Source organism: Eurosta solidaginis, chromosome 4 (genome assembly GCF_040869045.1).
Source record: "Eurosta solidaginis isolate ZX-2024a chromosome 4, ASM4086904v1, whole genome shotgun sequence".
NCBI classification, from domain to species: domain Eukaryota; kingdom Metazoa; phylum Arthropoda; class Insecta; order Diptera; family Tephritidae; genus Eurosta; species Eurosta solidaginis.
The window spans coordinates 229,709,686-229,735,458 of record NC_090322.1 but is presented as its reverse complement, the minus strand read 5'-3'; the positions used below and the strand labels follow the sequence as shown (position 1 = coordinate 229,735,458).

The 25,773-nt window shown below is 41.2% G+C and overlaps 1 protein-coding gene across 1 annotated transcript; it reads left to right on the top strand.

The window, feature by feature from the left end:
• The first annotated feature begins 17,920 nt into the window (after positions 1-17,920).
• Positions 17,921-24,603, top strand: LOC137248801 (mucin-2-like). Its single transcript, XM_067779699.1, has 2 exons — positions 17,921-21,487; positions 21,902-24,603. Exons 1-2 carry the CDS (start codon positions 17,964-17,966, stop codon positions 24,381-24,383), a joined length of 6,006 nt encoding a protein of 2,001 aa, XP_067635800.1. The 5' UTR covers positions 17,921-17,963; the 3' UTR covers positions 24,384-24,603.
• The last annotated feature ends 1,170 nt before the right edge of the window (positions 24,604-25,773 follow it).

The window sequence follows — 25,773 nt, the reverse complement described above, 5'->3', positions numbered from 1 at the left end:
GCGTTCCTGCTAAATTTCATCATGATATCTTCAACGACTGACAAATTACAGCTTGCAAAAGTTTTAAATTACCTTCTTTTAAAAGTGGGCGGTGCCACGCCCGTTGTCCAAAATTTTACAAATTTTCTATTCTGTGTCATAAATTCAACTCATCTACCAAGTTTTGTGGCTTTATCTGTCTTTGGTAATGAATTATCGCACTTTTTTGGTTTTTCGAAATTTTCGATATCGAAAAAGTGGGCGTTGTTATAGTCTGATATCGTTCATTTTAAATAGCGATCTGAGATGAGTGCTCAGGAACCTACATACCAAATTTCATCAAGATACCTCAAAATTTACTCAAGTTATTGTGTTAACGGACGGACGGACGGACGGACGGACATGGCTCAATCAAATTTTTTTTCGATCCTGATTATTTTGATATATGGAAGTCTATATCTATCTCGATTCCTTTATATATGTACAACCAACCGTTATCCAATCAAACTTAATATACTCTGTGAGCTCTGCTCAACTGAGTATAAAAATTTGTTTCATCTCCATATTCCGCCACAACATCATCATTGTAGTTATTGTAGTCATATTCAGGACTTCCGTAATGGTGCTCATTTTCAAAATGGTTATTCTGGATAAAATTTTCTTCGTCATTTGAACAATTTTCCGGTTCTACTGGCATACAATTTACCTTTTGTAATTTATGAAAAGGTGAACGATTGGAATGTAATTGTTGGCGGTTTCTCTTATATGCAACTGGGAAGGTGGAATTTGGGTTATGCGGATTAGGGGCATAATTAGGAGTATTTTTAATTTGCTGATGCTGTTGGACAAGTAGACTTAAAACTCTATTACCTTGTCTGTAATAACTTGTAGAGTTATCAACGTCCATTGGGGTTGGTCTATTGGGGCGATTTGGGTTAAAACGATTACTAGCATGAGGTCGCTTATTGTGATCTCTTGGTTTATACTGCGAAATTATCGGCCTATCGAATTTATTGGTGTTTCCGACAGCGAAAGCTTCTGCAAAATCATGTCGTCTATGGCTTATTTGTAGCTCTTGAGCAACTGCAAGGGCAGTGGGAAGGTATTTAGGTCTGGCGGAGAAGAGGATATCGCATAGTGGGTGGCGAAGGCCTGATATAAAAACCCGTAAGGCGTTCTCTCTAGCACGGTCGTTAAATGTAGCAACGATATCACTTCTTCCACTATATGTTATAATTTGTTTATTAACTACTTGGCACAGTTTTTTATCTACTTCGTTGTAGTACTCAGTAGTAGATTGATTACCCTGTTTGAAAATGCTTAATTCATTCTCCAGAACATAAAGTGGCCGTTTGTCTGCGTATTCCTGATCTAGCTTAGCTATGATTACTTTGAAATTAAGCACTGTACTAAAAGATGCAAGAGTGGCATTTGCAGAACCAGTAATTCGGTTTAGGAAAATACCCATAGCAATATAGTATTTTTCAGATCCCTCTGTATAATATTTGATGGCGAATTCAGCTGCCCTTCGCCAGGCTGGGTAGGAAGCAGAATCACCACTGAATTCAGGGAGTGACTTTATTAAGTCTAGACTTGAACTATTTCTACAACCGCTGGGTTAATAGATACTGGTAAATGTTGCTCAACACCACGTGGCTGCAATTGATTAATTGCCAAGGTCAAACGGTTAAGCTGGTCAGATAATTCCTGCCTTGTGCGCTCATTAACTTCTTCAACAATTGCTACTACCTCATCTCTATTAGGAAACATTTTTCCGCACTCACTGATTAAAAAGCTTGGTAGAAAAATTTAATAAGGGTGTAAATTTTTCGAAGTTGAATATCAAAATACTTTAATGACAATATTTAGTCGGTTGTCTTCTAAGAATAATTTTTAAATCGACAAAGAATGGTCGTATCGCTATAAACCGTGGCACTTTATTCTTTAGAGTAGCAGAAAACGTTGTTGTAAAGAAAACTCTATATTATTTATTGGAATGTAGACATATAAGTTCATTAACTGAAAATTACTGCAGTTTGAAGCATATAGTTTCCAAAGATTTTACGATTTTAAGATTTACCTTTATGTGTTTTAAACACTCACATAAACAAGGGAACTCTTAGAATTTTAAAGAATATTTAAATCTTCGATAAGTTTTTAATAAAAAATATAGTTCGACAACTAAACTCAATTTAATCAAAAGCTAAACTCACATTTAAAACACGGATTTTAACATATAAACTTTTGATTATTATTAGAAATATCACTTTTCGGCGATTTATAAATTTGTTGTATTCTTAGCCACTTAGAAAATTTATTGAATAATCACTTACAATTTTTAATTAAATAAGTTGGCTCGTGATGCTCAAGGATTCGTATGTCCTCTCGATTTTATTGGTCCTTAGTCCTCCAGGATTCGGATGTCATTTTAATTAGTAGGTCCTTGGTCCTTCAGGCTGGGCGCCAGTTAAACACGTTAATTTTCATATGAAAAAATTAAATTTTATTTTACCGATGTTAATCGATTTGAGTACAATTTACAATTGATTTGTATGACATTGTTAAACCTAAGCCAAAGTCATAGCTCAGCAAAACTCTTTTCAATCTACCGTGATGTTGTTGGTAGGAACTGTTCTGCTATCACCAATTAGCTTTTGATTTAGACCTTCGCACAGTCGATACAATAGCAAATATGTTGCACCGTAACTTTAGTCTATTGTTATAGCTATACTGTTGTTGGATGTTTTTCACTGATCAGATCATATGATGAAGATATGTACTTGTTTTTGTATCAAGTATTCTAACATAATAAGCCCAGTAGAAGTTTGAACTCGGCTTGTGACTATGTTAGCTGCTGCTAACTTAGCGGTGGCAAATCTGTTAGCCGATATGAAAGTTAAACGTTCGGGACTAGATTAACTAATACATATGTTAACTTGCTTAAGTACATTTTAAATTGCTATTATTTTAAGACTTTGAATTAGCTTCAGTAGTTTTCCATAATGCTAACTTTCGGTAAGTTTCGAATACAAAAAAAAGTTATTTGTACAGCTGCCTAATGGTGTGCCCCGATTCAAATATTAAAAGCTTAAGCTTTGCATGTAGGCGTCTTAGTTCTTTGCAAATACCAGAGCCTTTGTCTCTTTGTAGCCAACTGTATGCCGAAAATCTCTATATTATCTTTCGCAATCTTTTCTTTGGCAGCCACCGTGGTGTGATGGGAACGTGCTCCGCCTACCACACCGTATGCCCTGGGTTCATACCACGGGCAAAGCAACATCACAAAAAAATTTTAGAAATAAAGTTTTTCAATTAGAAGAAAATTTTTCTAAGAGGGGTCGCCCCTCGGCAGTGTTTGGCAAGCGCTCCGGATGTATTTCTGCCATGAAAAGCTCTCAGTGAAAACACATCTGCTTTGCAGATGCCGTTCGGAGTAGGCATAAAACATGTAGGTCCCGTCCGGCCAATTTGTAGGGAAAATCAAGAGGAGCACGACGTAAATTGGAAGAGAAGCTCGGCCTTATATCTCTTCGGAGGTTATCGCGCCTTATATATATTTCTTTTTTAATCTTTTCTTTGTTCTCATCAAAATTTTTATGTTCGAATAAAGCAACACGTGATATATTCAGCTGCTAGGTACATAAGTCTTCGGATGCAGTTAAACTCTCAATTTTTATACTCAGTTGAGCAGAGCTCACAGAGTATATTAACTTTGATTGGATAACGGTTGGTTGTACAGGTATAAAGGAATCGAGATAGATATAGACTTCCATATATCAAAATCATCAGTATCGAAAAAAAATTCGATTGAGCCATGTCCTTCCGTCCGTCCGTCTGACCGTTAACACGATAACTTGAGTGAATTTTGAGGTATCTTGATGAAATTTGGTTTGTAGGTTCCTGGGCACTCATCTCAGATCGCTATTTAAAATGAACGATATCGGACTATAACCACGCCCATTTTTTCGATATCGAAAATTTCGAAAAACCCAAAAAATGCTATAATTCATTGCCAAAGGCGGATAAAGCGATGAAACTTGGTAGGAGGGTTGACGTTATGACGCAGAATAGAAATTTAGTAAGATTTTGGACAATGGGCGTAGCACCGTCCACTTTTACAAGAAGGTAATTTAAAAGTTTTGCATGCTGTAATTTGGCAGTCGCTTAAGATATCATGATGAAATTTGGCGGGAACGTTACTACTATTACTATATATGTGCTGAATAAAAATTAGCAAAATTGGATGAAGAACACGCCCACTTTTTAAAAAAAAAATTTTTAAATTCAAATTTTAACAAAAAATTTAATATCTCCACTGTATATAAGTAAATTAAGTCCAAATTCAACTCCAGTAATGATATGATGTAACAAAATACAAAAATAAAAGAAAATTTCAAAGTGGCTCCGCCAATTTTCATTTAATTTGTCTAGAATACTTTTAATGCCATAAGTCGAACAACAATTTACCAAACCTTCTTAAATTTGGTAGGGGCATAGATTCTATGACGGTAACGGTTTTCTGTGAAAATGGGCGAAATCGGTGAAAGCCACGCCCAGTTTTTATACACAGTCCACCGCCTGGCCTTCCGCTCGGCCGTTAACACAATAACTTGAGCAAAAACCGATACATCTTTACTAAACTCAGTCCACGTATTTATCTGAACTCACTTTAACTTCGTATAAAAAATGGCCGAAATCCGACCATAACCACGCCCACTTTATCGATATCGAAAAATACGAAAAATTAAAAAAATGCCATAATTCTATACCAAATACGAAAAAGGGATGAAACATGGTAATTGGATTTACTTATTGACGCAAAATATAACTTTGGAAAAAAAAAGTTCTACAAGGCGAAATCAACAGCGTTTGGAATCTTGGCAGGAATACTGTTAGTGGTATTGCATATATAAATAAATTAGCAGTACCCGACAGATGATTTTCTGGATCACCCGGTCCACATTTCGGTCGATATCGCGAAAACGCCTTCACATATACATCTAGGGCCACTCGTTTTTAAAACCCTCATTAATACCTTTAATTTGATATCCATATCGTAAAAACACATTCTAGAGTCACCCCTGGCCCACCCTAATGGTGATAACTCGAAAAGGCGTCCACCTATACACCTAATGCTCACTCCCTCTTAAAATGCTCAGTACTACCTTTCGTTATTAACCCATATCGTACAAACATTCTAGAGTCACCCCTGGCCCACCCTAATGGCGATATCTCAAAAAGGCGTCCACCTATATACCTAATGCCCACTCCCTCTTAAAATGCTCAGTAACACCTTTCGTTTAATACCCATATCGTACAAACATTCTAGAGTCACCCCTGGCCCACCCTAATGGCGATATCTCGAAAAGGCGTCCACCTATAGACCTAATGCCCACTCCCTCCTAAAATGCTCAGTAACACCTTTCGTTTGATACCCATTTCGTACAAACATTCTAGAGTCACCCCTGGCCCACCCTAATGGCGATATCTCGAAAAGGTGTCCACCTATAGACCTAATGCCCACTCCCTCTTAAAATGCTCAGTAACGCCTTTCGTTTGATACCCATATCGTACAAACATTCTAGAGTCACCCTTGGTCCACCTTTATGGCGATATCTCGAAAAGGCGTCCACCTATAGAACTAAGGATTACTCCCTTTTAAAATACCCATTACCACCTTTCATTTGATACCCATATCGTACAAACACATTCTAGAGTCACCCCTGGTCCACCTTTATGGTGATATCTCGAAACGGCGTCCACCTATGGAACTAAGGATCACTCCCTTTGAAAATATTCATTAACACCTTTCATTTGATACCCATATCGTACAAACATATTCTAGAGTCACCCCTGGTCCACCTTTATGGCGATTTCTCGAAAAGGCGTTCACCTATAGAACTAAAGCCCATTCCCTTTTAAAATACTCATTACCACCTTTCATTTGATACCCATATCGTACAAACACATTCTAGAGTCACTCCTGGCCCACCTTAATGGCGATATCTCGAAAAGGTGTCCACCTATAGACCTAATGCTCACTCCCTCTTAAAATGCTCAGTAACACCTTTCGTTTGATACCCATATCGCACAAACATTCTAGAGTCACCCTTGGTCCACCTTTATGGCGATATCTCGAAAAGGTGTCCACCTATAGAACTAAGGATTACTCGCTTTTAAAATACTCATTACCACCTTTCATTTGATACCCATATCGTACAAACACATTCTAGAGTCACCCCTGCCCACCCTAATGGCGATATCTCGAAAAAGCGTCCACCTATAGACCTAATGCCCCCTCCCTCTTAAAATGCTCATTAACACCTTTCGCTTGATACCCATATCGTACAAACATTCTAGAGTCACCCCTGGCCCACCCTAATGGCGACATCTCGAAAAGGCGTCCACCTATAGACCTAATGCCCGCTCCCTCTTAAAATGCTCAGTAACACCTTTCATTTGATTCCCATATCGTTCAAACACATTCTAGAGTCACCCATGGCCCACCCTAATGGCGATATCTCGAAAAGGCGTCCACCTATAGACCTAATGCCCACCCCTCTTAAAATGCTCAGTAACACCTTTCGTTTGATACCCATATCGTACAAACATTCTAGAGTCACCCTTGGTCCACCTTTATGGCGATATCTCGAAAAGGCGTCCACCTATAGAACTAAGGATTACTCCCTTTTAAAATACTCATTACCACCTTTCATTTGATACCCATATCGTACAAACGCATTCTAGAGTCACCCCTGCCCACCCTAATGGCGATATCTCGAAAAAGCGTCCACCTATAGACCTAATGCCCCCTCCCTCTTAAAATGCTCATTAACACCTTTCGCTTGATACCCGTATCGTACAAACATTCTAGAGTCACCCCTGGCCCACCCTAATGGCGACATCTCGAAAAGGCGTCCACCTATAGACCTAATGCCCACTCCCTCTTAAAATACTCAGTAACACCTTTCATTTGATTCCCATATCGTTCAAACACATTCTAGAGTCACCCATGGCCCACCCTAATGGCGATATCTCGAAAAGGCGTCCACCTATAGACCTAATGCTCACTCCCTCTTAAAATGCTCAGTAACACCTTTCGTTTGATACCCATATCGTACAAACATTCTAGAGTCACCCTTGCTCCACCTTTATGGCGATATCTCGAAAAGGTGTCCACCTATAGAACTAAGGATTACTCCCTTTTAAAATACTCATTACCACCTTTCATTTGATACCCATATCGTACAAACACATTCTAGAGTCACCCTGGCCCAACCTAATGGCGATATCTCGAAAAGGCGTCCACCTATAGACCTAATGCCCACCCCTCTTAAAATGCTCAGTAACACCTTTCGTTTGATACCCATATCGTACAAACATTCTAGAGTCACCCTTGGTCCACCTTTATGGCGATATCTCGAAAAGGCGTCCACCTATAGAACTAAGGATTACTCCCTTTTAAAGTACTCATTACCACCTTTCATTTGATACCCATATCGTACAAACACATTCTAGAGTCACCCCTGCCCACTCTAATGGCGATATCTCGAAAAAGCGTCCACCTATAGACCTAATGCCCCCTCCCTCTTAAAATGCTCATTAACACCTTTCGCTTGATACCCATATCGTACAAACATTCTAGAGTCACCCCTGGCCCACCCTAATGGCGACATCTCGAAAAGGCGTCCACCTATAGACCTAATGCCCACTCCCTCTTAAAATGCTCAGTAACACCTTTCATTTGATTCCCATATCGTTCAAACACATTCTAGAGTCACCCATGGCCCACCCTAATGGCGATATCTCGAAAAGACGTCCACCTATAGACCTAATGCCCACCCCTCTTAAAATGCTCAGTAACACCTTTCGTTTGATACCCATATCGTACAAACATTCTAGAGTCACCCTTGGTCCACCTTTATGGCGATATCTCGAAAAGGCGTCCACCTATAGAACTAAGGATTACTCCCTTTTAAAATACTCATTACCACCTTTCATTTGATACCCATATCGTACAAACATTCTAGAGTCACCCCTGGCCCACCCTAATGGCGAAATCTCGAAAAGGCGTCCACCTATAGACCTAATGCCCACTCCCTCTTAAAATGCTCAGTAACACCTTTCATTTGATTCCCATATCATACAAACACATTCTAAAATCGCCCCTGGTCCACCTTTATGGCGATATCTCGAAACGGCGTCAACCTATGGAACTAAAGCCCATTCCCTTTTAAAATACTCATTACCACCTTTCATTTGATACCCATATCGTACAAAAATATTCTAGAGTCACCCCTGGTCCACCTTTATGGCGATTTCTCGAAAAGGCGTTCACCTATAGAACTAAAGCCCATTCCCTTTTAAAATGCTCAGTAACACCTTTCATTTGATACCCATATCGTACAAAAATATTCTAGAGTCACCCCTGGTCCACCTTTATGGCGATTTCTCGAAAAGGCGTTCACCTATAGAACTAAAGCCCATTCCCTTTTAAAATACTCATTACCACCTTTCATTTGATACCCATATCGTACAAACAAATTCTAGAGTCATCCCTGGTCCACCTTTATGGCGATATCCCTAAATGGCGTCCATCCATAGAACTATGGCCTACTCTCTCTTAAAATACTCTTTAATACCTTCCATTTGATACACGTGTCATACAACCGCATTCCAGGGTTACCCTAGGTTTTCCTACATGGTGATTTTCCTTATTTTGTCTCCATAGCTCTCAACTGAGTATGTAATGTTCGGTTACACCCGAACTTAGCCTTCCTTACTTGTTATTTATTTTATTAACTCGTCTTAATATCATGCGCAATGCAGCAACAGTGTGGTACATGAAAATTTGCTCTCAGGGTTTTTCAAGACGTGAACGGAGCGTTAATGGCCACCTATGCGAGAAAGATTTGCAGAGGTATGTCACAGAGGCTGCTCTATTTCCACCACTCAGGCAATGTATGCCGTTCCATTGCCTCCCAAACCTGACCCAGCAATCTTTGCAGGGGGATTTTCCGGACATCCCGAAAAAATTTTTCAGGATTATCTGAAAACCGTGAAAAGTTGGGCTGAATCATGCGGAGTGGAATCCGCTCAGACAATACGGAACTGGTTCGTTTTACGAGGAGATACAAGACCTCCGCTTTCAGAACCCCAAAAACAGGTCAGAATTCGATACTTTAAATCAGAGATGCCCACAAGGGCTTCATTTCGACAAATTATTAATCGATACTTTAAAATCCCACAATTGGGTCGCAATAACGACATTTCTCAACCAAACAATTGCTTGATCAAATGAACTTCAAACATTTTAAGGCTGTTTTTCTTTTTCCGAAAGTTGTTAGTGACTTTTTCGGAAAGCCACATGTTTTGTTCGCTAAATTTTGCTAGACATTTTAGCCACAACCCCGCATTTTTTTGTTTTTTAAATATTATTCAGACCCGTTTAACACCTCCTGTTCGTTGTTGATTGTTCTCTATAACCTCAAGTTTGTTTGCGTTAAACTTCTCAAATCTCCTTTGTTCAATACAGCGTCATCAAATATAGGAAAAAGAGACTACCTAGCAGCGATTAAGGAAATAATATTTCATTGGACAACATCTGAAAGTGTGTTACAGTGTAGCAGGTCCCTGGGCATATGAGAATAAATGGAAATGAAAAAGAGGATGAGCTGGCTAATTAAGGCGCATCGCTTGAAGCTTGCTACGTAGAACTTCCAATCAGATTAGGCGAGATGAGAAGAAGGCGAGAGCTGCACATGACCGAGCACGCAGCAAAGGCGTGGAACAAATCGCGGGGCTGCAATGTGTCGAAGATCATGTGCAGGTCGTACAACATTAGATTAACAAAAAGAGGGAGCTGTAGGCTCATGATGGGTATTGTGATTAGACACTGCCCTCTGGTATCACATGCTTTTAAATTAGGCCTTGTCAGTGATATCAGATATAGGAAGTGCGGGTTAAAGAAGGAAATGATAGAGCATGCCTTGCGCTTGTGCCCTGCGCTCGCAAGGCTAAGAATGCAGCTATAAGAAGTGCCACATCTATCAGATTTAGAAGCAGCAAGTAGCAAAGTTCCCAGAAAGCATTTACTATTTGCCAAGAAGGCTGGTTTCTGATATTGGTTTTCAGTTTAGTCGTTGAGCAAACTTTTGGTAACTTTTTGTTTTTATGCTTCCTGTGTGTAGTTTGCATAGTACAGGTTTACAAGTATGCTATGTATGAGAAGAAAACAATTACTTTCTCTTTCTAATGCACTGCAGTTTGACACTTCGGTCAGTGTCAAACTATTGTGGAACTCAGTGGAACCTGCGTGGAACTCCGTTTGACACTGAATGAAGTATCAAAATCAGGGCTGCAATCCACCTCAAAAATCGAAGCGGTTCGTTTCAGTGGTTAGAACCACTCAGGCAATACTGCCCTGTCTGCCTCTGAAATAATCCATAACCACCAGTACGTATTTGTTTCCGCGGTTGCTAGTAGGAAATGGACCTGCGACATCCATGGCGATCCTTTAAAATGGTGCACCTGAAATATACTGCTGTATCTGGCCATGACTTCGTCTTTTGGGCCCTTTCGCTCTATTGCAAACCTCGCTGTTGGCAATCCACCCGGTGACCGACTGACGGTAACCAAGCCGATAGAATCTCTTCTTAATTTTCTCGAGCGTTTTCGTGATTCCAAGATGACGTCCACTTAGACCGTTTTGTAGTTCACTGAGAACTTCAGGAATCCTTTTCCTTGGAACAACTATCAGTTTCCTCTTACTATGACCATCCTCACTCTCCCATACTCGATGTAAGCAACCGGATGTCAACTCTAAGCTGTTACACTGTGCCCAATATGACTTCGCAATGGGAATCTCTGCTGACATCTCCCCACTATTTGGTCTTTCGTTTCTTTCGAGCCCTTGCGTAACACGTGACAGATCTGTATTTTGTAGCCGACACTTCCTTAGTTGTTCCTTGTCCCATTCATCCGTACACGTTACAGTCATTAGCCGGACATCTATAATGTCTTCTTTGGCCTCAGCCTTCGAACAGTGCTTGTATTCCAAACTACATGGTTTTATCTTCTTGTTGACTAAATCTATTCGAATGATGGAATGGGATACACCCGTATCTACAGTCAGTAAATGTTCCTTTTCATATTCATATTCATATTCATATTTATTGAGTCAATGGCAGAAACCTTACTGACTAGATTTACAAGTTTGCAAATTAACTTAAAACTAAGCAACTAAAATTAATTAATTCAAGGATGAGATAAATTTTCTCGATAGTAAGACTCAATCCGTAACTTAAACAAAGGCCTGGGCATTGCAAAGTCAAGATTTAGCATTCTGGAAATTTTATTAAACTCTTCGAGACCTCTTGTGAGAGGGGCAAAGCTAAGGTAATTGGTTCTCAGAACTTCACCGTAGAATATATTATGAGAGCGTAGAGATCTACTAGGAACTAGAAAATTTAACTGCTCCAACAGAGCTGAGCAATCAATAGTACCAGAGATAATATCGTAAATAAACATTAAATGTTGTACTGAGCGTCTGACATGCAGTGGCATAACATTTATAAGGATGCACCTGTTTATATAAGGTGGTAGGGGATTAACAAAATGAAGGGGTAGGAGGGCGAATCGAATGAATTTACGTTGAACCCTTTCAATTCTAGCAGAGTATGTGCTGTAAATGGGATTCCATATGATAGAGGCGTACTCTAATTTAGATCGCACTAATGAATTATACAATATACTCCTAGTGTATGGGTGCTTAAAATCCTTCGCATAACGCCGTAAAAAAGCTAAATTAGCATACGCTTTTGGTATAAGATAGTTAACATGGTTAACGAAAGTGAACGAAGAGTCGAAAATGACACCAAGATCACGAAATTCTTTGACCGAGGCAAGATATGTATTAGCGATATAGTATGTTGACGTAAGCGCACTTGTAGATCTAGAAAACGTGATATGCCAACATTTGCTACTGTTAAGTCTCAGATGATTATTAAAAGCCCACACATTAAGAGCATCCAAATCTCTCTGTAGGAGCAATGCATCAGATACAGTGGTGATACGCCTAAACAGTTTTAAATCATCAGCATAAAGTAAATAATTTGAATGCTTTAAATATAAGCCGACGTCATTAATGAAGATAACAAATAAGATTGGACCGAGAATACTACCTTGTGGCACCCCAGAGGTTGCCAAGAACTCATACGACCTCATATTCTCGATTTCAACAAATAAAATTCGGTTTGTCAGGTATGACTTTAACCATGACAGAAAAGCAGAATGGAAACCAATGTACTCAAGTTTCTGAAGAAGTATCTTGTGGGGCACTGTATCAAACGCCTTAGAGAAATCTGTATATATAGTATCAACTTGATACCCATCCTTAAAATCAGAAACACAGTATTGCGAAAAAACAGCTAAGTTTGTCACTGTTGAACCACAAACCCATGCTGACATGGATCGATTATTCCTTTAATAGCAAAAGCCAACTTCTCCTTTACTACTTTCTCAAACAGTTTTGAACAGGTTGATAGTTTAGAGATTGGCCTGTTGTTTGCTACCTCGCCCTTATTTCCAGACTTGAAGATTGGAATAATAGAAGCCAATTTCCATCGATCAATGAAAACGCCAGTGGACAATGACACATTTTAGATATGGCACAATGGCACGCATAGCGAACTACTACATTTTTTAACCAAAAAAGGAGACAGCCCATCAATATCTTTTTTTAAAGAAGATTGTAGGGACGAGATGCCAATAATAATATCTGATTCCGATACCAATAATGAGCCAAAGTCCAAGGAATTAGCTGTATCAGAACCAACCCTAACATCAGAAATATTAGAGTCAACAACAAAATTAGATTTGAAAAAATCAGCAAAAAGGTTCACTGTTTCCACTAAACTGTTTGAACTAATGCCATTAAAATTGACAGAGGTTGGAATATTGGAGCAACCTTTTTTTGTACGGACAAAGTTCCAAAAGGCCTTGGGATTTTGCTTTAACTCTTCTTCGAAACGGGAGATGTATTTATTATATAAACATTCCACATGTCCTCCGATAGTAAGATTGCTTGACCTTCTTCCAATTTGCGAGATAGAGATTATGGGGCATTTAACTGAGGGCGACAGCTGTTGCCCCTTGCGGCTGAATCGCTTTAGTTTAACGATTGTGTGGATTTGGAGATTTTCTCATATCATTCAGCTCTGCGTTTACATAGTTGAGACTATTAGGACCGGTGCTGTAATGACGTGCAATGTGGCCTGGGTTGCCGCACTTGAAACATTTCATAACTCCAGAATTTTTCTGTTGTGATCCCTTCAGTGCATCCAAAATTGTGTCCACCCAATCTGGCCTTTCTACTTCCACACGATGGACTTTGTATGCTGGCTTACTCAAAAGCGAGGCTGCTTCCTGGGTCAGTGCATGCGATACCGTTTCAGCAAATGTTAGTTTTAGATTCCCATATGTAGCTCATTTCCTTTCCACATCTCGTAAGCCATTTATAAAGCTCTGAATCTTTACCCTTTCAGTGTATTCCACGGGTGCGTCCGCGTTTGCTAGAAGTCCAATCTTTCAGTGTCCGAATCAAGCTCCTGCAAGGTCTCGTTAGATCTTTGGCAGCGGTTTTTCAATTCTATTTGGTAGATTTGTTTCCTTCATTCGCTTCCACAACGTCGCTCTACAGCGGCCATCAATGCTTCATAGCTGTTCCGCTCTCCTTCGGGAATCGTCTGTAGGATTTCGGCTGCTGGCCCCTTCAATGCTACGAATAGAGCTGCAACTTTATCTTCAGCATTCCAGCTGTTCATTGCTGCTGTCTGTTCAAACTGCAGCTTAAAGACCTGGAAGGGAACAGATCCGTCAAAAGATGGAGTTTTTACCTTCTGATTGCTTGCTGAAACAGCTGGGCGAATTAGTTGTAACTGCTCCATACGACCTTTTAAATCATCTATTTCTGCCTGAAATTGAGCCATTTTTGTATCCTGCGCTTCCAATTTTGATGATACCTTTTCCAAAATTCCTGCCGACATTTCAGATATACGTGCCTCTTGCGATTCCAATTGAGATACCATATATGTCTTTTCGTCTTCCAGTTGAGACGACACTTGCGACGTCATTTCTGAAATACGTGCCTTTTGTGATTTCAGTTGGGATGCTATATATGTCTTCTGTTCTTCCAGTTGAGTTTCCATCTTGGATGTAATCTGTGTCGACATTTCTGACATACGCGTTTCTTGTGCCTCAATCTTCGATGCTATACGTGTCTCGTGATTCCAGTTGAGATGTTATATTCGTCTTTTGTTCTTCCAGTTGAGATGACATTTCGGTTGATTTTTGTTTCAAACCTGCTAGTATTCGGAGTCTCTATCTTCTCCTCCATTTTAGTCACTGGCTCTTCCACATCAGTATAAAACCCATACTCGTCCACATCAATTCCTTGCAACTCCATTACCTCTCGTAGCCGTACTTGGAGTTCGATCTTCTTGCCGGTTGTATTCAATCCACGGCTCTCCAACTCCTCTTTCAGTTGCTGGATCCTCAATTCACTCAACTTTGTCATGTCCAGTTGTATTCGCAAACTTCGAAATTTATTCAACAATTCCCCTTCTGACACCAATTGTAACGAATTTGGTGCAATTCCGCTTATTTGCAACCTTCTACTAACGTTCGAATCACAAAACTGAAAAATAACTCCACTAATCAATAATTCAAAATGGCCTTCATTAAGGTACTTCACAATAACATTTATACTTCGCAACTGATAGCTTGCTTAAACCAAACTCATTACTGATTCTCAGCTTTACCTCTTTTATACTCTGTTATATGTCTTTCGCATACTCCTAGGCGTTTCTATTTCTAGAATTTACTTCTCGTTTACAGGCTATAAATTTCTTAGCTATATCTACAGATGCACGATTTTATAGCTTCTGGCATAGCACATGCGCGTGTATATGTGAGTGATGCTTGCACAAATGATTGCATACTTTCGGGAGTATCTCAGATATATGCATGTGTTTGTGAGTTACTATCCGCTGCTTGTATGGACATATGGGTAGACATAGTGATTGATTTGTTGATGTGCATACAAGTCACTGCTTAGTATCGGCTTAGAGATGATAGTATCCCTTAGTGTTGCTAATATTCGTCACAATATATATAAACAAGAAAAGGTGTCTATGTTCGGGTGTATGTAAAAAGGTTGTATTAATTCTAAAGTAAACAATTAAGTTTAAAGTTGGCAAATCTTTTGTGGCCTTTAATGAAACACAACTCTGAATATGTATAACCCTGCTATGTCCGCCGTCTTATGAATAGACTTCTCTTTGTATTTGCCTGTCGAGCTCAGGAAACCAGCAGCGTCTACTTATCTGATTCATTTCTCTCGTGCAGAGAGATTTCCTTTATTCTGATCCTTTATCAATAGCTTAGTTATGGAAGTCGATCTTAGTGTAATTTAAACTTGTAATAATGATCCTTTTTTTAATAAGCGAAGGTCGATGTCCACTTTGTTTTTAAATATTGCCAAAGTAACGGCGTGTTAAGGATAACTCTAAGCCTAGCCTGCAATATAGAAAATTCTACCATATTGTTTGAGCTTTTAGTTTTGTAATTTGTTAATTAACTGTTATAACTGTTTGCTAGAAAAAAATTTCTATACTAAAAAATGCATGCATATATGCAGAACATTTGCGAAAGGTTGTGGAATAATTGAAAACATATATCTTTTTTTCTCATGCTCGACGTTACGACAGGAATTATTAAAAAATACTTTTACAAAAACCGTCAAACGTGAACCCGAAATTCAAGACACACTCTGTGAAGAAGCAATAGAAAAAGCGAAGTCTCTTTGTGCAAAATGTGATATTGGTATAGTAAAACGTGAAGGGAGGCACCGCAAAATCGGCTAGAGATATTGGTCTTTCCGCAGAATGTGAAAATTCTCGCGTCATGAAAAGTGTTCTCGATCGTCTCCAACAAAAAATACTTACAAGACTTACACGACTAAACTACCTTAATTTTATATTTGGATTTCTTTTAGAAGTTGGAAATTTGTTAAACAGGGATAATAGCGACGAAATTGTAAGAACTTGGTTTAATTTTATAATACAGATTTCGATGGAACAGAACATTTTATTGAAATATGTGTCTGCAAAATATTACTTCGCAGTAGAAAAAAATTTTACCTAAAACTCCGTTAGAATTAGTTACTTTCATAATCTCGTATGGAGAAGATGTTTTCCAAACTTAGCTATCTCAGTATTACTAATGTATATTATTACTAATGTAATCATATTATTATTAAATATGTATTTGATTCTACTTATAGATTATATCTTCAACCCATGTTAAAAGTATAGGAAGGTAAAACCATTCTCTCTTCTCGGAGCCGTAATGATTTTTTGACTTAAAAAAAATTTTAAATCTCTCTCGAAAACTTTGTGGAAATGCCAAACCAAAGGATACCAACAAAAATTTTAGTATATTTGACTTTAGAAATGCTCGATAAAAAATTAAAATTAAACAGATCGAAAATTTGGTATGATTTTTTTTAGTTCGGTTAATAGTTTTTTTTTTTTTTTTTGAATTTGTACGATTAAACCATGCATGGCTCATACCAGCATTCAGAGATGTTGCAGGTCTTAGCAGCTGGACGATTCACCTAGTCCAACTGGGGAAGATTAATTTGTGGAATATCCCGATTTTGTTGTGATGACATGCAGAGAGCAGCGCAATATACATTTTCCTGTTTATCATCGACAGAACTAGGCGGCGTAGTCTTTTTCCCGTCCGCCCATGTATGGTTCTTATTTTTGTTGTACAAATTCCTCGCCTGGGTTAATAGGAAAGAACACTCAAGAAACTTTAAATAAATTTATCTAACAGAGGTCTAAGAAATCAAGCAGTTTCAATATGGTTTTAGCAAAAAAAAAGTGGCTATTACAGATTTTTGTTCCACATTACAGACGAATACATGATTTGTGCTATGCACCAGGCTGGGGCCATACATAGAGATCGAAATTGGGCAGAGTAACGCGCATATCCTTCGGAAGTGTGCAGTCTTCTTCGGCGATGTCTGCAAAGGCGACAGCCTGAGTTTGAAGGAAATCGCAGACTCTGCGTTCGTGTTGCTCTGGATCATACTACACCAGATCTCGTCATAGGGCTTATCCATATGTCTTCTTATCTAACCTGGAGGCGCAGCTACATCAATCAATTGTCTTTTGGGATGCTTCAGACGTCTTAAGAAGATATTCCGGGGCAGTTTTAAGTGGGAAATTTGGCAGCCATGCAACTTTCTCCGTTGCAGCGATTTGAGGATTTTTATGCATCTTTGTTCATTGTAGGAAATTTCGGATGCAAAAAATATTTTCCCGGGCGCAAGAAAACTCACTACGCCACTGCTCGCAAGTGTTTTTTATGATGATATAAGATATGTCCATAAAAACTATCTTCATATTTGATAAAAACTATCTTCATATTTGATAAAAACAAGTTGTTTGTGTAAATATTTTTTGGCTTCTTCTCTTTTAACTAGAATGAGTACATATGAACCCTCTGTTCTCAAAAGGACACAAGTCCATTTTTTAGATATGAAATCGGATTGATTAAAAAACACTGATAACCGTTGATAAGTCCATCTTTTTCCGTAAACTTCAAGTTGTTCGGTATTATTTTTCTATACGATTTCCCTTTTCAGTTAATGGAGTGCCTCTTACACTTTTTTCTAATTAACTCAAACTAGAAGAAAAATGCACATTCCTAACTCTGACAAGAAGGCGACGAAAGCAGAGAAACAATGAATGTCATTATTTACACAGATAAGTCATATATATTCTTGTTTTAATGAAGCTCCTAAGTATCGATATCGCTATATAAGGTGGTGAAATTTTTGTGTCGCAAACAGTTTACTGAAATCAACTGCCAGTGCAACATTTTCCTATAACTGCGTGAGAATAAGAAATTATATAATGAGGAAATATTTACTTTCGCTCATGCTTACGGCCACCTTAGTGGCCGCAGTGTATTCTCAAGGCTCAACGGATGCAACTACCACACCTACATCAACTACGCCGACTACTACTGCCACTACGACGCCTACAACAACAGGTACCACGGAATCCACTACAACAACTACGCCCACAACGATAAGTACCACGGCATCCACCACCACAGCTACGCCCACTACAACTTCAACTACGCCAACAACGACAAGTACCACGGCATCCACCACAACAACTGCGCCCACTACAACTTCAATTACGCCAACAACGACAAGCACCACGGCATCTACCACCACAACTACGCCCACTACTACTTCAACAACGCCCACTACAACTTCAACTACGCCAACAACGACAAGTACCACGGCATCCACCACAACAACTACGCCAAGCCCCACAGCATCTACCACAGCAACTACGCCCACTACAACTTCAACTACGCCAACAACGACAAGCACCACGGCATCCACCACCACAACTACGCCCACTACTACCTCAACTACGCCAAGCACCACAGCATCTACCACAACAACCACGCCCACTACTACTTCAACAACGCCCACTACTACTTCAACTACGCCAACAACGACAAGTACCACGGCTTCCACCACCACAACTACGCCCACTACTACTTCAACTACGCCAAGCACCACAGCATCTACCACAGCAACTACGCCCACTACAACTTCAACTACACCAACAACGACAAGCACAACGGCATCTACCACAACAACTACGCCCACTTCTTCTTCAACTACGCCCACTACAACTTCAACTACGCCAACAACGACAAGCACCACGGCATCCACCACCACAACTACGCCCACTACTACCTCAACTACGCCAAGCACCACAGCATCTACCACAACAACCACGCCCACTACTACTTCAACAACGCCCACTACAACTTCAACTACGCCAACAACGACAAGTACCACGGCTTCCACCAGAACAACTACGCCCACTACTACTTCAACTACGCCAAGCACCACAGCATCTACCACAGCAACTACGCCCACTACAACTTCAACTACGCCAACAACGACAAGTACCACGGCTTCCACCACAACAACTACGCCCACTACTACTTCAACTACGCCAAGCACCACAGCATCTACCACAGCAACTACGCCCACTACAACTTCAACTACACCAACAACGACAAGCACAACGGCATCTACCACAACAACTACGCCCACTTCTTCTTCAACTACGCCCACTACAACTTCAACTACACCAACAACGACAAGCACAACGGCATCTACCACAACAACTACGCCCACTTCTTCTTCAACTACGCCCACTACAACTTCAACTACGCCAACAACGATAAGTACCACGGCATCCACCACAACAACTACGCCAAGCACCACAGCAACTACGCCCGCTACAACTCCAACTACGCCAACAACGACAAGTACCACGGCTTCCACCACAACAACTACGCCCACTACTACTTCAACTACGCCAAGCACCACAGCATCTACCACAACAACTACGCCCACTACTACTTCTACTACGCCAAGCACCACAGCATCTACCACAGCAACTACGCCCACTACAACTTCAACTACGCCAACAACGACAAGCACCACGGCATCCACCACCACAACTACGCCCACTACTACCTCAACTACGCCAAGCACCACAGCATCTACCACAACAACCACGCCCACTGCTACTTCAACAACGCCCACTACAACTTCAACTACGCCAACAACGACAAGTACTACGGCTTCCACCACAACAACTACGCCCACTACTACTTCAACTACGCCAAGCACAGCAGCATCTACCACAACAGCTACGCCCACTACTACTTCAACTACGCCAAGCACCACAGCATCTACCACAACAACTACGCCCACTGCTACTTCAACTACGCCAAGCACCACAGTATCTACCACAGCAACTACGCCCATTACAACTCCAACTACGCCAACAACGACAAGTACCACGGCATCCACCACAACAACTACGCCGACTACTACTTCAACTACGCCAAGCACCACAGCATCTATCACAACAACTACGCCCACTACAACTTCAACTACGCCAACAACGACAAGTACCACGGCATCCACCACAACAACTACGCCCATTACTACTTCAACTACGCCAAGCACCACAGCATCTACCACAATAACTACGCCCACTACTACTTCAACTACGCCAAGCACCACAGCATCTACCACAACAACTACGCCCACTACTACTTCAACTACGCCAAGCACCACAGCATCTACCACAGCAACTACGTCCACTACAACTTCAAATACGCCAAGTACTACGGCATCTACCACAACAACTACGCCCGCTACAACTCCAACTACGCCAACAACGACAATTACCACGGCATCCACCACAACAACTACGCCCATTACTACTTCAACTACGCCAAGCATCACAGCATCTACCACAATAAATACGCCCACTACTACTTCAACTACGCCAAGCACCACAGCATCTACCACAGCAACTACGCCCACTACAACTCAAACTACGCCAACAACGACAAGTACCACGGCATCCACCACAACAACTACGCCCACTACTACTTCAACTACGCCAACAACGACAAGCACCACAGCATCTACCACAGCAACTACGCCCACTACAACCCTAACTACGCCAACAACGACAAGTACCACAGCATCTACCACAACAACTACGCCCACTACTACTTCAACTACGCCAAGCACCACAGCATCTACCACAACAACTACGCCCACTACTACTTCAACTACGCCAAGCACCACAGCATCTACCACAACAACTACGCCCACTACTACTTCATCTACGCCAAGCACCACAGCATCTACCACAGCAACTACGTCCACTACAACTTCAAATACGCCAAGTACTACGGCATCTACCACAACAACTACGCCCGCTACAACTCCAACTACGCCAACAACGACAAGTACCACGGCATCCACCACAACAACTACGCCCACTACTACTTCAACTACGACAAGCACAACAGCATCTACCACGGAAACTACGCCCACTTCAACTCCAACTACGTCAACATCGACAAGTACCACGGCATCTACTACAACAACTTCGCCCACTACTACTTCAACTACGCCAACAACGACAAGTACCACGGCATCCACCACAACAACTACGCCCACTACTACTTCAACTACGCCAAGCACCACAGCATCTACCACAACAACTACGCCCGCTACAACTCCAACTACGCCAACAACGACAACTACCACGGCATCCACCACAACAACTACGCCCACTACTACTTCAACCACGCCAAGCACCACATCATCTACCACAATAACTACGCCCACTACTACTTCAACTACGCCAACAACGACAAGTACCACGGCATCTACCACAACAAATACGCCCACTACTACTTCAACTACGCCAACAACGACAAGTACCACGGCATCCACCTCAACAACTACGCCAACTACTACTTCAACTACGCCAACAACGACAAGCACCACGGCATCTACCACAACAACTACGCCCACTACTACTTCAACTAGGCCAACAACGACAAGTACCACGGCATCTACCACAACAAATACGCCCACTACTACTTCAACTACGCCAACAACGACAAGTACCACGGCATCCACCTCAACAACTACGCCAACTACTACTTCAACTACGCCAACAACGACAAGCACCACGGCATCTACCACAACAACTACGCCCACTACTACTTCAACTACGCCAACAACGACAAGCACCACGGCATCTACCCCAACAACTACGCCCACTACTACTTCAACTACGCCAACAACGACAAGTACCACGGCATCTACCACAACAACTACGCCCACTACAACTTCAACTAGGCCAACAACGACAAGTACCACGGCATCCACCACAACAACTACGCCCACTACTACTTCAACTACGCCAACAACGACAAGCACCACGGCATCTACCACAACAACTACGCCCACTACTACTTCAACTACGCCAACAACGACAAGTACCACGGCATCTACCACAACAACTACGCCCACTACTACTTCAACTACGCCAACAACGACAAGTACCACGGCATCCACCACAACAACTACGCCCACTACTACTTCAACTACGCCAACAACGACAAGCACCACGGCATCTACCACAACAACTACGCCCACTACTACTTCAACTACGCCAACAACGACAAGCACCACGGCATCCACCACAACAACTACGCCCACTACTACTTCAACTACGCCAACAACGACAAGCACCACGGCATCTACCACAACAACTACGCCCACTACTACTTCAACTACGCCAACAACGACAAGTACCACGGCATCTACCACAACAACTACGCCCACTACTACTTCAACTACGCCAACAACGACAAGTACCACGGCATCCACCACAACAACTACGCCCACTACAACTTCAACTAGGCCAACAACGACAAGTACCACGGCATCAACCACAACAACTACGCCCACTACTACTTCAACTACGCCAACAACGACAAGCACCACGGCATCCACCACAACAACTACGCCCACTACTACTTCAACCACGCCAAGCACCACATCATCTACCACAATAACTACGCCCACTACTACTTCAACTACGCCAACAACGACAAATACCACGGCATCCACCACAACAACTACGCCCACTACTACTTCAACTACGCCAACAACGACAAGCACCACGGCATCTACCACAACAACTACGCCCACTACTACTTCAACTACGCCAACAACGACAAGTACCACGGCATCTACCACAACAACTACGCCCACTACTACTTCAACTACGCCAACAACGACAAGTACCACGGCATCCACCACAACAACTACGCCCACTACTACTTCAACTACGCCAACAACGACAAGCAACACGGCATCTACCACAACAACTACGCCCACTACTACTTCAACTACGCCAACAACGACAAGTACCACGGCATCTACCACAACAACTACGCCCACTACTACTTCAACTACGCCAACAACGACAAGTACCACGGCATCCACCACAACAACTACGCCCACTACTACTTCAACTACGCCAACAACGACAAGCACCACGGCATCTACCACAACAACTACGCCCACTACTACTTCAACTACGCCAACAACGACAAGTACCACGGCATCTACCATAACAACTACGCCCACTACTACTTCAACTACGCCAACAACGACAAGTACCACGGCATCCACCACAACAACTACGCCCACTACTACTTCAACTACGCCAACAACGACAAGCACCACGGCATCCACTACAACAACTACGCCCACTACTACTTCAACCACGCCAAGCACCACATCATCTACCACAATAACTACGCCCACTACTACTTCAACTACGCCAACAACGACAAATACCACGGCATCCACCACAACAACTACGCCCACTACTACTTCAACTACGCCAACAACGACAAGCACCACGGCATCTACCACAACAATTACGCCCACTACTACTTCAACTACGCCAACAACGACAAGTACCACGGCATCCACCACAACAATTACGCCCACTACTACTTCAACTACGCCAACAACGACAAGCACCACGGCATCTACCACAACAACTACGCCCACTACTACTTCAACTACGCCAACAACGACAAGTACCACGGCATCTACCACAACAACTACGCCCACTACTACTTCAAACACGCCAACAACGACAAGTACCACGGCATCCACCACAACAACTACGCCCACTACTACTTCAACTACGCCAACAACGACAAGCACCACGGCATCTACCACAACAACTACGCCCACTACTACTTCAACTACGCCAACAACGACAAGTACCACGGCATCTACCACAACAACTACGCCCACTACTACTTCAACTACGCCAACAACGACAAGTACCACGGCATCCACCACAACAACTACGCCCACTACTACTTCAACTACGCCAACAACGACAAGCACCACGGCATCCACCACAACAACTACGCCCACTACTACTTCAACTACGCCAACAACGACAAGTACCACGGCATCCACCACAACAACTACGCCCACTACTACTTCAACTACGCCAACAACTACAAGCACCACGGCATCCACCACAACAACTACGCCCACTACAACTTCAACTACGCCAAGCACCACAGCATCTACCACAACAACTACGCCCACTACAACTTCAACTACGCCCACTACAACTTCAACTACTACGCCAACAACGACAAGCACTACAGCATCTACCACAACAACTACGCCGACAACAACAAGCAGCACAACGACCAGGTCTACAACTAGGCGCACTACGAGGCGAACAACGAGGAGGCGAACAACGAGGAGGCGTACAACGAGGAGGCGTACAACTAGACCATCAAATACTAGGCGTGCACCTATTGCTGACAAATTAACGCGGGCAATTGAAGAAGCAAAAAAGCTGTTCAAATGAAGACAAATAGAGGATAGAGTACTACAAGGTTTCACGTCTTCAACTAATGCACATTTTAATCATACTGTATGATTTTGGACCACTTAGAATGGCTGCAAACAACCTAAATACACTTAAATTTCAAAATTATAAGAATTGAAGAAAATAGTTTAAAATAAATATGTCTTTTTAATTTTTGTTTTATTTCATCGCTTTAATAAAAATACATAATACATCCAAATTTTTTTAAATTTCTGAAGATACTAGAGCCATAACTGCCAGATCTTCTTCATTTTATAAAAATTGAAATTTTCTCGGCGCATTCTTCCAACTAAAGTAAGGAGTCTTGGTATACCATGAAGCTTGAATCATTGTGCTTTCAGCCGAAATCGTGGAAAGATTAGAATATTTTTTTTATCTAAAATAGGATAAACTTATAACGTAAATTGGTGACTCAAGTCGAATGATTTTTCCATCAAAGGCTGATTAAAAAAATATCTCGAAATATTAAAAATTTCATATCTATCATATATATATTAGCGATGGTAATATTTGTCCCAATATGTATGTAATACTCCTATATTGCTACAACAGGCTAGGTACACTCACAAACATCATAGTGCCGATATATTGCTGTTTAAATGTTTTCGTTTTTGAATTCAATAATCGAATGTACCAAAATTTTAATTTTTTTCTTGACACACTTTTGATGCTACAATCACAAACATTTTGCAGGCTGTCTTTTTTTGATTTCAAATTTAAAACTCATTGCGAGCATTTTGTATTAGCAATATACTAGAAGTATTACATACTATATGATATCTATCGATTGACTGGAAGAAGAAAATAGAAAAATTGTTTGGAAAAGTTTTTCGGAAGGTAAGTTAATTTTTGTACAATAATATATCAAAAAATTTTTTCCTAAAAATCACTTAAATGAAAAAGTTTCAGCAGCCGGTGGATTTGAAATTTTTTATTTTAAGATTTAAAAGGTAGACAAGGTATGTCAATGGGATACACTAAGCTTAAACCGTAATCCCAAGAGTCCGAAACTCAAAAGAGTGTTCCCTTGTAACTGCGACTTATTATAGATCCAATCTCGAGTTCATAATTTAAATCAAGGCCTGTAACAAAGTCTTTGACTTTTCATGAAAAGGTTAATAGAAATGCATGTAATATAATTCATTTTAGCTCAAGGTATGTTCGACTATCCACTATTTTGCTGTCTTCTTAGTATCACCTGGGCTTCGGATCCACTAGTATTCTTCTGGTCTCCCAAATAACTCTTAATTGGTAGGATATCTGTCTGACTCTCACAGACCCCCAACTGCTAAAGTTTGTATAGGATTACCGCTAACCAACTGTGGGGGACAGGCTAAAGTTTCTTTGATGTATTATGCTTTGACGTAAG

What these genes read in the sequence shown, in the direction of transcription:
- LOC137248801 (XM_067779699.1), top strand. Translation starts at nt 17,964, where the DNA reads ATGAGGAAATATTTACTTTCGCTCATGCTTACGGCCACCTTAGTGGCC. An exon ending in GCATCTACCACAACAACTAC is followed by an intron (nt 21,488 to 21,901) that starts GCCCACTACTAC and finishes AACAACGACAAG; the next exon opens with CACCACGGCATCTACCACAA.